This window comes from Nansenia antarctica, assembly GCF_963989245.1.
Source record: "Nansenia antarctica genome assembly, chromosome: 19".
Classification (NCBI taxonomy): Eukaryota; Metazoa; Chordata; class Actinopteri; order Argentiniformes; family Microstomatidae; genus Nansenia; species Nansenia antarctica.
Window position 1 is genome coordinate 15,285,646 of NC_137692.1, and position 17,823 is coordinate 15,303,468.

A 17,823-nucleotide genomic window follows, 5' to 3' on the forward strand; every position below is an offset into this window, starting at 1 on the left:
GTACCCACATCAACCACATCAACAACATCATCTTACACTGGAACTGAAGAAAGGGGCAAGGGAGAAACAAGGGAAATACCCCTGCTGTTTTCCTTGTTCCTTGTTCTTTCACAGTATCTGTTACGTCCACGTGTGTCCTTTCATCTGTGTCTCATTCATCATTCCATTCCCTTCCAATCAGAGGGTTAGGGTTAGTGCATTTTTCTTCAGGGTAGGTTACTTTTCTTCAGGGTGGGTCTAACCAGGGCAGTTTTAAGTGCCGCTGGAAAAATACCTGTAAGTAGGGAGTGATTCAAAATGGCTAGTTTGACCTCAGACACAGAGTTGTAAATGTCCTTGTGGTGGGTCAAGGTCAAGGGGGCACGTAGGCGGTCCGACCTGTGGCACCACTTTGTGACACCAATTTATTATTTCAGTATCAATCACGGTAAACAAACTCAGTCAAGTTATGTGGTGGCGGCTGTTCAGTGCAACACAAACCTAGTCTTGCCTGAGTCATGCACATTCTAATAGTAAATGGTATATTTACTTTTTTGCTGCTCCAAAGCGCTTTACAACGGCCTCTCATTCACCCATTCACACACACATTCACACACCAATGGCGGCAGAGTAATTCTAATATTTGTTATCTTAGGCACTGGCTCTGCCTCCTGCGCCACAGCCACCCCGATCATCCCCAACCTAAACCTCATTTGCAATCAAGTCAAGTCAAGTCAGCTTTATTTGTATAGCATGTTTACATACAGCAGCAGCTGAACCAAAGTGCTTCACAGGTGTAGAACAGGTAAGGTGCAGGATCAGGGCTGCCAAGTTTCACCAAAAGTTTGGAGTGAGATTTTTTGGCGGTGGAGCGACCCTTCTTGTAGATAGTAATAGTTATTTGTCTGTATTATCGTGTAGATAGTACTATTTTTTTTTTTCCTGTCTGTCTTACATGTAACGATGAATTGAAAATCAAGGACCCCAATTGAAATAAGCCAGTGGCTTTCTTGGGTTTTTATCCTTTTAGTTGACCTTGTATATAATATGTACTTTCATGTACCTACTTCTGCAAATCTTCTAATAAAGTTTTCAATCAATCAATCAAACCCAAAACTGTGCGCGTTTTGGCAGCGGCGGCCCCTCTCTCCCACCCAATTATTTGTGCTAGTTTCCTGCAATTTTACATGTTGTTCACAATAAACCAGCACAAGAAATGAAAATAATTAACATTTTATAAAACAAGAAAAAAATTCAGACAATATATAATATTTATGAAATCTTAATAAACAAATACAGTAGCCTACAGACTCTAAAAGAAAAATGGGCCACATCAACAGGCCTCAGCCCCTTGGTCAGCAGCAGAAAGACCCGTGGTCATCATCTTATATACAGTGCATTGCTCATAGATGGCTATCATGTTATACAGGACATACCAGGGTTTTTCCTGGGTCAGAATGAGGGCTTGGTGGTTGATCTTGTATCCACATTTTTTTGGGAGGGACCCCCAATTTTTGTATTTGTATTGTAAATTGTAATTATTATTCATTATTATTATTAATAATGTACCTAGTTATATTACAGTAGAGAAACAAAAAACAGTTACCAAAACTGAGTAGCCTATTTACTAGCTAAGATTGGCGTGGTGCAACTGAAATTAGTAAACAACTAGTTACTACTGGGTTGCACCAATATGGCGTAAGTCATTACTAAATGCAGGCATTTGGTAGTTACTAAACCCCTAGTTGTTACTAGCTAGTTTCAAACTAGTTGTTTACTAATTTCGGTTGCACCACGCCAATCTTTTACCAATCTTAGCTAGTAGTAGTAGTTCTTCATTTGATCTAGCCTACTAAGGTACTACTTAGTACCTACTAACCCTTCACCCATAACGGCTATCGACTAGTGCTACTGTGCATGATATTTCTATTGTAATCATGGGAGATAAATGTTCAAAGAAGAAACGAAAGCAAACGCTGTTGGGGGGACTGGAGGTGAAGACGTTAGGACCACGGCAAATCAAATGAAGAACTACAAATCCCAGATGACAGGGAGATGACGTATGACTGCTCTGATGAATCAACCCCTATTTCATTAACTTTCTCTATATAACGACGTCTATCATTGATCGGCAATGACACTATATAATAGTTTGCCTAACTGGCCATCGAATTTGGGCTCCTAATATCTAAAAAGCACTACGGTTTTCTTATTTTATCGGATTAAAGGAGCAAAGACCAGAAATTCCCATTGACCGCCAGTCAAACTTCTACACTGCTATCACACAAAAAGGGGCGTGGACATGACGGGAGGGGAAAGTACCCGGATGCGTTGCTCTGATGAATGTAGTTGATCTGGAACAAGCTCCTGGTCTGTGATAGGCCACACGCTGCTACATCTCTCAGCCGTGATTGGCGGTTGGATATAAAGAGCGATTCCTCCCTCCACGTCATTGGTTGATACGTGCCGACATGTAACGCAGCGGGAGGGACGAAACTTCAGGAAGTTGTAATGTTTTGGTCGGACAGATCAGCTGCTTTAGAGCTGTCAAACAGACACACTTCATAGGATATTACGGTAGCAGGCTTATTACGGTAAGTAAACATACATATAGGTTACTAGTTTTAAGTGTCTGCATATTTGATGCGAATAATGTTGCTATGCTATCTACTGTGGCTAGCTATCTACTAGTGTTGTGGATTTCTCTTGTTGGTTATGAATCAAAGAACAATTCTGAGTTTAAGACTATTTATTTAAAGTACAAAAGTATACAGATATCAAAGCTGGATTCTGGTCTGGTCTGGTAGAGAAGAGAGAGACAGAGAGAGAGGAGAGAGAGAGAGAGGGGAGAGAGAGAGGGGAGAGAGAGAGGGGAGAGAGAGAGAGAGGAGAGAGAGAGAGAGAGGGGAGAGAGAGAGGGGAGAGAGAGAGGGGAGAGAGAGAGAGAGAGAGAGAGAGAGAGAGAGAGAGAGAGAGAGAGAGAGAGAGAGAGGGGAGAGACAGAGAGAGAGGGGAGAGAGAGAGACAGAGAGAGAGAGGGGAGAGAGGGGAGAGAGGAGAGAGAGGAGAGAGAGAGAGAGAGAGAGAGAGAGAGAGAGAGAGAGAGAGAGAGAGAGAGAGAGAGAGAGAGAGAGAGAGAGAGAGAGAGAGAGAGAGGAGCTGTGTGGTCAAGATGAGAGAAGAGAGCCCCCCGGGCTCACACCCTTATTTATAAACAATAGTATGTAAATACAGTTACAAACAATGGTCCTATCACAGTCACTGCATAGATGCTTGAGGTGTGAAAAGTAGGAGACCCCACAATGTGATGTCACCTGGCCTACAAGTCATTCCAGGTCAAATCAGATTCACAGGAAGTCATTCTAACAATGCCCATATATGGACAGCACTTCCTGAGGCAAAAACATAATGGCCCTTAAGACAAAGGTTCGTAAAACCCCCACAGCTAGGAGAATCTTACAGAACTTATGCAAGTCAAAAGGCAAATAATACATGCCCATACTATACAATTCATGTATGTGTGTGTGTTCAAGTAAAATATACTACACTATCCTACTAGTCTTAATCACCAGTCCAGTTTACACTTTCACTTTTGTTTTCAACAAAGTCGACAAGTCTCAGTTTTGTTTTCAACAAAGTCGACCATCCCTTTTTATGCGTCATGAAGCTCCCTACCTAAATAGGTATTGTGTTGTTCAACACTGGCCACGAAGATCTAACGTTTAGCTCAAGTCAAGCTTACAGAGTCTAACCTAATCCTTGGTTGCTGAAAATCATTTAATCTTTTTCTTATAGGGATCTACCACCGGCTATTTACTCACATTAGATGGCACCTAGGAAACAGACTTTGCCTGCCCCGCTACCGGCCGGGTTTCTACTGACCGACACCGAGAAGAAGCAATGGAAGCTGGGCAAGATCATTGGCCAAGGAGGCTTCGGATTGATTTACCTGGGTAATATGACAGCTGATATGTGAATGAGTAGCGCCTAATTGTTTTGGGGATGGTTAGGACTGGTTAGCTAAAACAAGTTTGTCACAACGAATGACACATATGGGATTGGAGTGTGCATCACCACCACCATCTCTCTCTCTCTGTCTGTTTCTTTACTTCTGTTTTCTGTAACCCATCAGCTTCACAGGATGTGGACACCCCCGTTAGAGAGGACTCTGATTTTGTGATAAAAGTGGTGAGTACAGTAACAGTACTTGGCTGACACGGTGTGGCTTTGGAATTTATTCAGAGGAAAGCTAGTTTATCATGTAGTTACACACTCAAAGTAGGCCTACACAGGATTTCAGCGTCAATGCAGCTATTTTATTATGTCTTGAGTCTCTGAACACTGTGTAGTATGGCTGCCTAGTAACATTTGAACATGTTAAAATGAATTAATGAAATGAATAAAAGGAATTGTTAACCCTGGAATTTGGAACCGGTTTTTAACTGGAACCGGTTCTCGATTCCCACCCCTACTCTTAACTACAGTATAGTAGTATAGTAGTACAATATATTAGTTACTATAGTATAGTCTCCCTTTAGGAGGAGTTCTTGGATATGGGATTGTCACTGAAATGAAGTTTCCAATATACCACTATATATCTATTTATACTGTAGCTGTAGCCCCTACTATATTACAACATGGTCCTTTTGTCTCAAGAGTTCAACATGTCATTCTATGTGCAGGAGTACCATGAGAATGGCCCTCTATTCACAGAGCTCAAGTTCTATCAGAGGGCGGCTAAACCAGAAAACAGTAAGTGTTGTGGAATATCTTGTACTCTAATACTTTCAAATATAAATAATACATTAATTAATACTAGCTACTACCAACGTAAATAATCGGAGAAACCGGAGCTGATGATTGATCACAAGAGAGACCCTTTATTGATAACAATTCCGGGCCGCGTTAGTTTGCAAAGCAACTCCCGACCTACTCAAAACCCATCACCTTTATAGAATTCCCTGTGACCACTCCTCAAATGGTCATTTAGTGTACATACAGTGCCCCCCACTCCCAGCTAAACTTCCTGGACCTGATTGTAAGGGTTAGGTTACAATCATCACCATCTAAACTTTTCCACACACGCACACACACACACACACGCACGCACACACGCACGCACGCACGCACGCACGCACGCACGCACGCACGCACGCACGCGTATTAGACGAAGAATCCATCCAGCCCATTCAATGGTTTTAGTAGTCCTTCTTGTGTCCAACATCACATTCACACATTGTTTTTTGCGGAGTGGGGGTGGGATGGGTATTAACTCTTATTGGTCGAGGGCTATTTTTGGTGTTTCTGAGAGGATAAGGGGGAACTGAGTACCAGTAGGCTACTTCCCTTTTCTTTACTTTACGTTATGTTTCATTTTGTTTTGTATTCCCTCCCGAAAAGAACAGGTGCAAATCTGACCTTATTAAGATATGGTGTCAATGTGGGCCGTGTGTTTGAGCTCTTATGATCCTGTCCTGCTGTTGTTTCAGTGAAGCAATGGATGAAGAGCAAGAAAGTAGATTTTCTGGGGATCCCAGTATACTGGGGAGCAGGACTGGCAGAGTACCACGGAACCAGGTACTGAGCTGGCTGCCGGCCTGGGGACGTTAGTATGGTGATGATGATGATGATGATGATGAAGAAGAAGAGGGGAAATAATGCTTGTTAGGGTTAGGGTTAGGTCTGTATAGATCTGACCATGAATTCTGATTCATTGTCAATATTGTAATGTGTCAAATCAAATACCAAAATATCCTGAGGCTACAGCTGAAGCAGAACATGCGTAACGTGCATACATGTGACTGACCGATACGCCCAAGACACTGACACACACACACACACACACACACACACACAGAATAGTTCGAAGCTAGCGTTAGGTGCGAGGCTGCTCGGTTAACCCATTAGCGGGAACATTATTTTGTTTCACAAAATAGCCTGATTTATTGCAGTAAATGCAATAACCCACAGCCGTCGATGATGTTGCATTTTCGATTAGGATACGGGAATAAAGGGACTGGCGAAGAGAGAGAGGGAAATCCAAATGTCCCGCTGAATTTGGACCAATCACAAAACTGTTTTGCAAGCACGTCGCCTCGCGAACACAAACCGAGACGAGGTTAATTGCAACATTGTAACATATTGTAACTTACTACACCCTAAATCGGAACGAAATGTAGGTCTGAAAGCGGCCTAAATCTAGCTTCAATCTGCTTTTTTTTGTTGTTCTCCGGTCATAATACGTCGCTGCCTTTCTCGTTGCGCAGCCTGAATCAAAGTGGACTGAATCAATTAGTGGCGGAGAAAGTGTATTTGTGGCGGCCCGCCACGAATCAATGCATATAGAGGAAAAACTGGGTAGGGGGTTTGTCGTTAGTGGCTATATTGACAAGACAATGTTGTCTCTATTGGAAGATAGAACCCAACATTATGGTTGAGAAGTGTGTGCAAGATGATTTGACCCCTGACCCTTGGCCTTTGCCCCCCTGCACAGGTACAGGTTTATGGTGATGGATCGACTGGGCATTGACCTACAGAAGGTGCTTGAGCGAAACGGAGGGCGGCTGAAGAACGACACTGTGCTCCAGCTGGGACGAATCCTGGTGAGAGATACTCCTTTAGGGAAGTCTATAGACATTTACAGTAGGCTTGGTTCCATTTGGACCTCTAGACTCTCTTTCCCCTATGTCCTACCACGTCAGTCACAGTAATGAAAGGTCCATATGATGTCATATGATGATGGCCTCTAACTTATCCTCAAGTAGACCAAGTGGAGCTCCGGGGGTAAAGCGGGGGTAAAGGTACTAGGTGCTGAAATTGAATCAATCCAAAGAGTGTTGAATGGGAACAATTCTCTATTTCATTTACAGTTGATCTGACCTGTTGAACATAGAGGTTCAGTTGAATTGGCACTGATCTGATGATGGATGAAGTATAGAACTATGACAAGCAGTTTTTTAATTAGTATGAGATCAAAAGGGGGTGACAAACAGGGGTGTTAAATGATAACTGTTGTCCCTCTCCTCTGTTTTTCCTTCACAGCTGGACGTGCTTGAGTATGTCCACGACAACGAGTATGTCCACGCGGACATAAAGGCTGCCAATCTAATGGTTGGTCACAGAGACCCGGACAAGGTTAGCATACTAAATGGGATCGAACGCTGTAGTCGTATGAATTCATACAAAAGGGAACCGTGTATACTGCTAGAGCTGCTAGAGACCTCATTAGAAGGCACCATCAATTTATGCATGCCTACCAAAGGCATTTTTCTTGTTAAGTTCTGCACATCATAGTGATCGTCCCCTAATTGTAGAGGTGGCCTGAGGTGCCGGTTAACTGTTGACCTCTACTGTTGTCTTTGTTTTGTCCTTTTGACCTGTGCTGTAGGTGTACCTGGCTGACTACGGCCTCTCCTATAGATACTGCCCTAACGGGGTACATAAGGAGTACAAAGAGAACCCAAAGAAGGGCCACGACGGAACAATCGAGTACACAAGTGTGGACGCCCACAACGGAGTGGGTAAAGTGTGATCTCCCTCACTTCTCAGATATTCAAATTAGATCAGTAAGACTGTTCTCTAAGGAAATTGAGGGAGAATATAGTATATTGATAGAGGATACGGTATACATCTACAGTCACAGTGTCTGGGCTCAAAGGTTAACATCTAAATGCATATTAGGGTTGAGCAGTATTACATTTTTGATATCGTTAAACCGTTCCCACATTTTAGGGTGGTATACGGTATTATCGCAGGATTATAAATCACATTGTAGGACTTCAAGGGAGCCGCCAAGTTGACAGTCATTTTTCTGTTTTTTTTACAGATTATTATTTGATTTAGTTTTTTTACAGATAGTTTAAGAAGATATGCACACAAATAAGAAAGAAACGCACTGGTTTCAGACTGTGCTCCGTTGCACTAGCTACCTAGCTAACTAACAACAAAGAACATGACAGAGAGCTGTTCTGCATGTGTTATCACAACATGCTGATAGAACATGAACATGCTAAAAACACATAACTACACTTAACTAGATGATCACAAAGTACCTAAACCCAAAGAAGATGAATGTGTCACCGACTCTCACCCGAGTACAAAGTGCAGAACGTGTTAGCAACTCTCACCCGAGTACAAAGTGCAGAACGTGTTAGCAACTCTCACCCGAGTACAAAGTGCAGAACGTGTTAGCAACTCTCACCCGAGTACAAAGGGCAGAACGTGTTAGCAACTCTCACCCGAGTACAAAGGGCAGACGAGGAGAACGTGACACGCGATTATGATCGCTTCTAAATAGTCTTTTTTGACAGGTTTATTTATTTGACAATTACATTGTTTACAAAAAAGTTCTGTCATCACTTTCATAGCATCTTCAAACACACAGACAGTAGTGCTGGACAAACTCTTTATTTTGTATATGTGCACATTGTGCAGCAGAATCTTTTTTAGGACAGTATTGAAGTGGTATTTCTATTTTTTAATACCGCAGTATACCGTATTATCGTGCAACCCTAATCTAATGCATATGTTATTTTGTAGTGCTAATCACAGAGGCTGTGAATAATGAAGAAAACTGTTTATGTTGAATATTGCCCCCGAAAATATGTACTGCAGTATATTCAAGATTCACACGTGGGTTATTTGAGGAGACACAACAAGGTTGACCAGTTATTCCACCAGTTAACACGTTTGAGAGTACATTTCACATTTGCAACAGTGCCACAGAAATTATTTGCTATTGCTATTTTTAGATCAAGCCTGTCACTTGCATGATTAAATGTAGGCCTACCACTTGCTTTGTTTCTGTCTGGTGTAGGGGGAGGCACAGGAATAAACCAATTCTGATCATAACAGGGGTTATCTACAGAATTGAAAGTCTAAGAAAATGTGACTGTCATGGAACATTTGAGAATTGTTAGGCTTATTATGATGTTATGCAATGCTCATTCATCCCCCTAATCATTCTTAGAATTTCTTTGGAAAGATCTCATTTAGCTTTTTTTTTTTTTTTTTGAATTTTGATGGCTTATTTTGACTTTGATATATATTATTTCCTTCTACGTACATTTGCTATTGGCCCAAAATATTGTCTTCAACACCCAATAATCGGTAAAAAAAAGCTACATTGGTTGTTCTTTCAAAATATAATTTGCCGGTATGTTTGTGAACACTCCATCTTTCAATTTGCAGACCACTTGTTTATCAATGCATGTTTACCCTCCCCCTTCATACCTCCTTGCTTTTGACCTCCCCCCCCCCACCCTGTAGATATCGGAAACACATTAACCGGCAAATTGCGTACATACACCTTTTCTGTGGCACATTGATTCCCCTTCCCCTGAATTCCCTGCTGCAGTCTCAGTTTGAGAATTCCCTAATTAGCTGAAGTCATAACCTGCATCGTGTATTCATCCTTCATTAATTAAGGTTTAGATGTTTGGATAGAGCGGGACGGCACCACTGATAACCTCTGGCCGATCAGAGCGTGGGCCGACTGCGTAGGGTTTCCAATACAGACAGGGAGTGTGATGTAGACTCCCCGATCACAGCGTCACAGCATTTTTTGAAATGTGTGAAAAAGGAAAAAATGAGGACTAGATGCTTAGTCAGCTATATTGATAAAGGCAAACAGGTCAGTTTTAATATGTTTTAGAGAAACCGAGAGGGGAGGGGGGGGGGATATATTCACTGTACAATATGCTCTGAGTTTTTTTGTTTGTTTTGGTTGTTCTCTGAATCAAGAGTCAGAGCAAATACGTTGTCATTCAGAATTGCATACAAGCTGAAATCATGTTTCGAGTCAAGCAACTATATGTTGAAATGACAGAAATCTTCAGTTGTGTCATTTGAAGGCTTTTCAGATGAAGATCTCAGTATCATTTAGTCCTTTGGTCCAATGGCAAAAGAGATATGTGTCAGATTTTGACCAATGATGAGACCCCCTTTTCTTAAAGATCCCACCTCCTGTCTTACCTCAGGTCAACCTCCCTGGCGTAGATGTTAAGAGGAAGAGTAGAAACTCAACACACAGTGATGAACCCCCTGAACTCTGAGCTAAACGGTGTAATTATAACCTATTGGGATGGTGGAGGATGCAGGAACGCTTTGGAATGCAGAGATTCCGGAGGAGAGGGTTAAGAGTGTGACACCACTCTTTAGGGAATCTGAATAACAATAGGAGATAATTGCCTACAACATCATCATCACCTAGCCTCAGCACCTCAGTCACAAGCTTGGAGTATGTAGGACCAACTTGATGCGTGTGCATGCGTTCGTGCTTTTAGTCTGATCAGTGTGTGTGTGTCTGTGTGTGTGTGTGTGTCTGTGTGTGTGTCTGTGTGTGTGTGTGTGTGTGTGTGTGTGTCCTTGTCCTTCCTTCCTTGATTTCCTCTCTCGTACGAGGAAGACAAGATGCTTAATTAGAACAGCAACAGTGGAAATTCAATCGAGGATAGGGATAATCTCGGGCCTTTGGTGATCATTGTTGATCCTTTAATTGTTAATCTATTATGTCGGGAGTTGGGCCGCCGTTAAGTGGCCGTGTCGCTTGTGTTTCTCATCTTCGTTCACTCGACAGTTTAACTCAACAATGGTTTCACTGAACACGACTGCTGTTGATAATGCTCATTGAAACAAAACTGTCGCAACAATAACCATCCAACTACCAGCAGCAACCGAGCACCAACCAACTTACAAACCAGCAAACCAACCAACAGACCAACTACCGACCGACAACAGTCGTGTCCGTCCCTCCGTCCGTCCGTCCGTCACTGGGCCGTGGCCAGGCAGCTCCCCTGTCCTGCTGGGCCCTGGCGGCCACACCGACGGCCTGTTTAAATGGGAACACCGACCGGGATCAATGTCTGCCATGGATCAGGGTCGGAGATTTCTCCCTCTCGTGAAGGAAGTCGATAGGTAATTTCTCTGGAGACGCGCGAGGCTGTTACAGTATTGAGCCGCTAAAAGTCCCGGGGCTCAACCCCTCAACCCCCCCAACACGGACGCATTGATGAACTCCACACTGAGTTTTTCACAGGGACTTGTTCAGGGCGCTGGTCCTGCTATTCAAATGAGACGGAACGCGACAACTTGAAGGCTGGAGTGTGTTTAGTCGTTATCAAAATAGGAATTGTACAGTACCAGTCAAAAGTTTGGAGACACTTCCCCCATTCGATTAGGTGTGATGGCCGTCCTTCATTTTTGCCAGACATTTTCCAGTAAACAACCTCCTGAAATGTTAAACGTTGTCAAGAAGTTAGCGTTGTTGTAGAGACTTCCTGAAGCACTTTTCGGATAGGAGTCAGAAATATGCCTAGGCTTCTCTGGCTCAATGGTATTAGTTAGTGCCTCATTGCAGAGTATGTAGTGTTGAGATGAACATGTGGGTTTGCAAGCTATTTCATTGGTGCGACGCGGATAACACCCTCTGAGCACAGGACCACTAGCATCTTTGTGGAAGAAAATATGTTTACACTAGAGGGCAGCTGAGTATTTGTGTAGAGCTGGGATGGAAGAGATCTGACACTCTCTCTCAACATGTGGTAGTGATTTGTGCTCAGATGTCTATGTGTATGTGTGTGTTTTAATGCCTGACCCTCTGGCTGCAAAACAGTGGGCCAGTTTCACAGACAAGGCTTAAGCCTAATCCTGGACTAAAAAGCATCTTCAATGGAGATTTTACATTGAAAGTGTGATTTAGTCCAGGACTAGGCTTAAGCCTTGTCTGTGAAACCGGCCCAGAGAGTTTGAGAGAGAGTGGAATCAGTGTCTGGATCGTGTCAGAGGCCATAGGGATCCTTCTTTGGCCTAGAGAACGAGAAAACGAACCTAAGATCTCCCCTTCTCTCCCCTCATACCTAGACATGCATGTGGGGTTGGGCAAAGTGCAGGGAGGAGAAGGTAGAGTGAGATGAACACCATTTTTAGATTAGATTCAACTTTATTGTCATTGCAGAGTACAAGTACCAGACAACGAAATGCAGTTTAGCATCTAACCAGAAGTGCAAATAGTGATATAAACACATGATAGTGATAGGTACAGTATGGCAAGTACGGTAGTTAGAGGTATATACAGTTATGAGCTATGTACAGTTAAGGTAGCTGTTGGTTAGGAAGTCTAGGGTCCAGTTGCATAGCGAGGTGCTGATACCAAGGTCTCTGAGTTTGGTGACCAGCTTGGAGGGGATGATGGTGTTGTTGAGTGCTGAGCTGAAATCAACGAACAGCATCCTTTCATAGGTGTTGCTTGTGTCTAGGGGGGTCAGGGTGGAGTGATGTGCCGTGGAGGTGGCGTCTTCCGTTTAGGCCTACCTGTTCTTGCGGTAGGCGAACTGGAGGTTTGAGAAAATAAAACACACCTCATCATAAAAGTCTTTGGTTTGGCTTTCATATTTGATTTCACCTCTGAGCTGTCCCTCGATCAAAGCTATTTTATCTATCTCCAAAGTGGGGTCTGATATTTTTCACTCCCCTCTCCGTAAATCCTTAATACACTCAATTGTCAGAACAAAACTGGGATAGACTTTCATGTCTCACTTTCTTTCTCTCCTCCTTCCCCCCCCCCTTTCATCTTCCCTCTTTCTTCATGTTCTCTCTCACCTCTCTCTTTCGTTCTCTAGCTCCGTCCAGGCGTGGGGACCTGCAGGTGTTGGGCTTCTGTCTGCTCCATTGGCTGTGTGGGGCGCTGCCCTGGGACTCAGTTCTGAAGAACCCCTCACAGGTCCAGGAAGCCAAAGCCAGGTACTGTATTACGGTACACATCGGCCAAGATTGGTCCTTGTGGTGTAGAAGCACCAATTACCTGACAAAAAACACTGTATCATCAGGATAAAAAAGTATAAGAACTTGTCGAAGCCAAACATTGGCACTTGTTATTATTAAAGGTTTTACTTATGATTACTGCTGTATAATTGATTCACTTACTTACACAGACAAATCGTGACGTTAGAATTATACGGTTCTATCTCCATTTTTGGTCAAAATTGAGTTTTTTACATAATCTGATTCATTAGGTGTTTATTAATGCCTGTGTGGTTTTATTTGTAAAATGTTGACATTTTTTAGTTAGTAATTCATAAAATACAAAGATTCCATCTCACAAAACATAATGGAATGTAAAAACGTTGACGCTCAATATCTCTGAACTACCCTAAACGGAGATAGAACCTTATAATTCTAAGCTCACGAAATGTACTTACTGTAATTCATTTTGGATAAAAGTGTCTGCTAAATGACTCAAATATAAATGACAAAATACATTATGACATGCAGTAAATAATCCTGATTTACGTATTTAAGTCAAAACCACAACAATGCTTCTCTCTTCTCTCTTTCTTCAGACTGATGGATAATCTGCCTAGCTCGGTGCTGGGACTGTCTGTGTCTGGAGCCAGCGCAGGTAAGTGAGGGGTCAGTCAGACCACACTTATTTTTTATGGGGATGGCTCTGATTATGTGTGTGTCTGTCTGTCCGTCCATTCAGACCACAGTCAGACCACACTACTAGTTATACCAGACCACAGTCAGGTGTAAATCACCAATGAAACAGTCTCACCCCTACTAATACAGCCTGACCCAAAACTACCTTTCCACCAGCCAAGGAACTGTCCCATATAGGCAAGTCTTTCAAACTGTCGTGTGTAGTGTGTTATTTCTCCTCTCTATAAAGAGAGGTCACATCTCTCTGAGTGCTGTGTGATGTATGATTGGCGACTGGGCCTGATTCCTTACACCTTGAGAGGCAAGACCCGGCTGGACGCCACTGATAAGACCCAGGGAATGCATCATATGTATGTGTGTGCGTGTGTGTGATGTATACACACTAAACTACAGTGTGTCTGTCTCTGTCATACACACACACACACACACACTCAACAACTTTTTGTGACACACACACATACACATTTTAAATGCTTTATTTATGTCCACATACATGTACAATTCTAACACACACCCACACCCACACCCACACACAATAGTGTCATATCCAGCAGTTATAAAGCGTCATCGATAACATGAGACACTTGGTTGGCCAGTATAACGTATCTCCAGTTATTACACTCAGGCTTGTAACCGTGTGTGTAGAAGTGAAAGAGAGGCTTGGATTTCAAGTAACGTCATTTGGGTTGTGTCTGTTGTCCATGTCCTCTCTCTCTCTCTCTCTCTCTCCCCCCCTCTCTCTCTCAGTCAAGATATCCCAGTTCCTGCTCTGTGTCAAAGCACTGAAGTATCAAGAGACTCCAGACTACCATCGGCTGAGAGAGATATTGTCAGGGGGGGGGTCGAAAGCGAGCCGAGGCCAGGTGGGGCTGGACCTGTCTGGTCTAGGAGGAACGGACGCAGGGGGATCTGCAACGAGGGAGTCGGACGGACAAGCCAAGAACAAGGTTAGAGTCTGAGACCTATTTTCTATTCAACTTCACAGGATTATCATTACATGTGGTTGAGCCAGAGGTGCTGCCATCTCTGGTTTGACTTGATTTATTATGGCCCCTTATTTGTCTTCTCGTGTCTGAAAAGTTTTCCAAATACTGATGTCTCAGATCTTTAAAAAACAAAACGGAGGACCTTAAAATCAATCCGAACCGCGCTGGAAGCCAATGGAGAGAGGCCAAAATTGGGGTGATATGGTCTCTCTTCCGGCGACCTGTCAGAAGAGTTCTGGACAAGTTGCAGGCGGGACAGGGACGACTGACTAATCCCTGTATAAAGGGAGTTGCGGTAGTCTACACGTGAGGTTATAAAGGCATGGATGATCTTTGAGAGAGAGAAAGGGCTTGATTTTTTGCAATTATTCATTAATCACTAAACAGTATTAGTGCATAGAAGTAATGGTGGGTGGTGCTTATTTTGAATTTCCTGTCTCTTGTGGCATGCCATAACTTCTCACTTAAAACATATCTTCAACCCAGCCGGCAGACCACATCCAATTACAGGTCTTTATTTACAGCTCTCTCTGTGCATTTCAAATTAACATCGAACCAAATCTGTCAAATTGCTCTTTCGCTTTGACCCTCTCAGGCCCTCTGCATACAGTCGTTTAGTAGAGGAGGGGGTAGGGGGGGGGATCTTGACCGTGGTGAAGGAGGTCAACCTGTCCCTGACCGTGTGATGGGACGCGTTGCCCGCTCGAGAGGGGTTGGAGTGGAACAGGGCCTTTATTTACCAGAACTTACCGGAATCACTTCAGCCTCTGGCTGAGCGGCTACAGTAACTTGACCCGCTGAGCTTTCACAGCCACCCAAAACAGCACAATTTAGAACCGATTGATGACACACACTTTACACAGGGCGGAAGACCGCCAGGCACAATTATGCTATTTGTCTGTCCTCATTTCCATGCTGAAGTGCCGGGCACTGGGCAGTTTGATCCGTCGTTAGACAGAAGTGCCCGTGTTCACGAGGTTTAGAAAGTAAGAGAGTAAATGCCAGTGGAGGGGTCGAGGATATTATCACTCCCGGTATTTGACAATCATCATCCCAACTGTCTCGTTACCACAGAACACTTTTGATTGAAAGTGTTCAATGTCAACGTTACCGTCACCTTCGTCTTCCTAAGAAAAGGGAGAAAATAACATTTAATTACATTCGTGCAATTTCAAGGCTTTACTTGAAATAATATAATAACTTTATTTCCCCCCTGAGGGAACATTCAAAAGTCTTATTGATGTTGACAAAAAAACAGTTGGGAGCATTCTTGGGCCTGAGATGACTGACTAAGTCTTTGTCCAGAATGGATGGCAGTACGTTAGACTTGTGGTGAAAGGAGTGTGTCCAGTCTCACAGTATTCTTTTGGCTATAAATATAGAACTTATAGGCTAAACAACAAGGACACTCCCTATGATCTACAATAAATTGCAAGGGCAGGTTCTCACTGACTAGCTCACCTAAACACTCTGGCCCTAGTCATACTGTAAATCACTCATATTTTATAGCTCTGCATACAATAAAGATGCCCTTTATTTCAAAGGTGTGAGAGGAACACATATACTGTACCTCATATAGTATGCATCGGATGCATGCTAGCAACTCAGTGATAAAGTTCTCACCCTCTCTTTATTGCTGTATCCGTTCCAGACCCAAGCCAGTAGTGGTGGATGAGGTAGTGATGGGGGATTGACCAAACTTTACTACTAGGTTACAAACTGGTGTCAAATGGTTTTTACAAGACAACACTGACGTTTTCATCCACCATAAATGGAAACTTTTACTGTGGTGAAGGGCACTTTGGGAAATTTGTGAACCCATGCACAGGAAAATGTCCCTATTTCAAAAGTGTATTGTTCATACTGTAGGAGAACTGTAGGTATTCACTATCATACACTTGTATGCTAGTTTCTCATGAATTGCATTGTCTGTCCTTTGCCCATAGAAAACAAGCAGAGCAAAAGCCGGAGCCAAAGGGTCGTCCATAGCGAAGGATGAGGTGGAGGAAGAGGAGAGACCCCGACCCATACTAGCTTGTTACATAAGAGGACCGCCAATCGGACCCAGGCCTCAGACAGAGCAGGTAGTGAGACCAAAGCACTAGCACTGCTGCTACAGTAACTTCAACTACTATGTACTGTACTTTGGTTTATGGGTCAATGACAAATAAGGTTTTCAAAATGAAATAAGCAATACTGAGCAAAATGTATTTCAATTCCATTCTTACGTCCACAAGAATGTATCTTGTGTATTTACATTTGTTTCATAGCTTTTAAGGTGATACGAATACATTTTTAAAAAAGATTTCAGATTTTACCACCCAGAAAATGTCAGGTGGCGCAACCATAAATATGAATTTTGGATAATACACTTTGAATGTATTTACCACTAACGAAAACCGGCAAATATTAATCATATATAATCATCAAAATAAATCCTGTCACCTTTTTTGGGCCATCACCAGTTTGCACCCCTGCACATGGTAAATTCCACTTTAATTTCTTTCTTTATGGCAGTTTTATTCCATTTATAGAAACGGTCACTTCTTTTTAACACCTTATTTTCCATAGAGAGAAAGACAAATTATTTGTATTTAAAGAATTTCAGTTATATTTCTGATTTCTGACCATGACCAGCCGCGCCACCTGACATTGTGGTCAATAATGATTGATATTCACGAAATAAAAAGGATAATGTAAATAAATGTTACTCTCGTTTTATTTGGCCTTTATTTGAAACCTGAGCATTTTATACTGGAACTTAATTATACAATTACATTTAATTCAGGCCAGCTTTCAAAACAATACTGCAACAATGGTAATGTCAATAAGCTAACATTTGATCAATGCTTTAACAATTGAAAACTGAACTGAAAGTCTCAAGGAACACATTTCAATAATGATACAAACAAAAATAAGTGTCTAAATAATCCTCTTTAACAGAAAACAGCTTCAAAAACCAAAAAACCCATCAGGAAAACAGTGACCTCAACAAGCCCAGAGGTCAGCCAGCGGCGGCCTAGAGAAAGAACCCCGTCCACAGGAAGCAGCCAGTGGGACGACCGCAGTGAGAGACGAGGTCCAAAGCAAATGTCCGACCGGTCGTGGTCAGGCCACAGGGAGACCCCTCTGTACAGAGAAGTTGACAGTTGGGAGAGTTCTGAGCACGACTGTGATGACCAGCGGTGGGAGAACGGTCGGAACCACGACCAGAGAGAAGATCCCGCTGCCAAACAGAAGGGCTGTTTGAATGTCAAACTGTACGCCAGTATCTTTATGACCGCTCTCCTCCTGGCTTTTCTGTTCGCAATGAGAGAGCCTTTGACTGGGATGCTGAAATGTTAGCTCTCTCGCAACACAATTATCCATGGGAATACAGTTGAAGTGTGGAATCTTTCATTTCTTTCTTGTTTCATGTCTG

General features: G+C 42.8%; 1 protein-coding gene across 1 annotated transcript; it reads left to right on the forward strand.

The window, feature by feature from the left end:
* Positions 1–2,510: 2,510 nt before the first annotated feature.
* On the forward strand, positions 2,511–17,747 carry LOC308173926 (serine/threonine-protein kinase VRK1-like; the record flags this gene model as incomplete). Its single annotated transcript, XM_080548979.1, has 13 exons — positions 2,511–2,573; positions 3,775–3,932; positions 4,112–4,167; positions 4,662–4,731; positions 5,469–5,556; positions 6,473–6,581; positions 7,021–7,113; positions 7,367–7,499; positions 12,597–12,717; positions 13,317–13,375; positions 14,164–14,363; positions 16,349–16,486; positions 17,346–17,747. Exons 2-13 carry the CDS (start codon positions 3,806–3,808, stop codon positions 17,745–17,747), a joined length of 1,596 nt encoding a protein of 531 aa, XP_080405105.1. The 5' UTR covers positions 2,511–2,573; positions 3,775–3,805.
* Between the last annotated feature and the right edge of the window lie 76 nt (positions 17,748–17,823).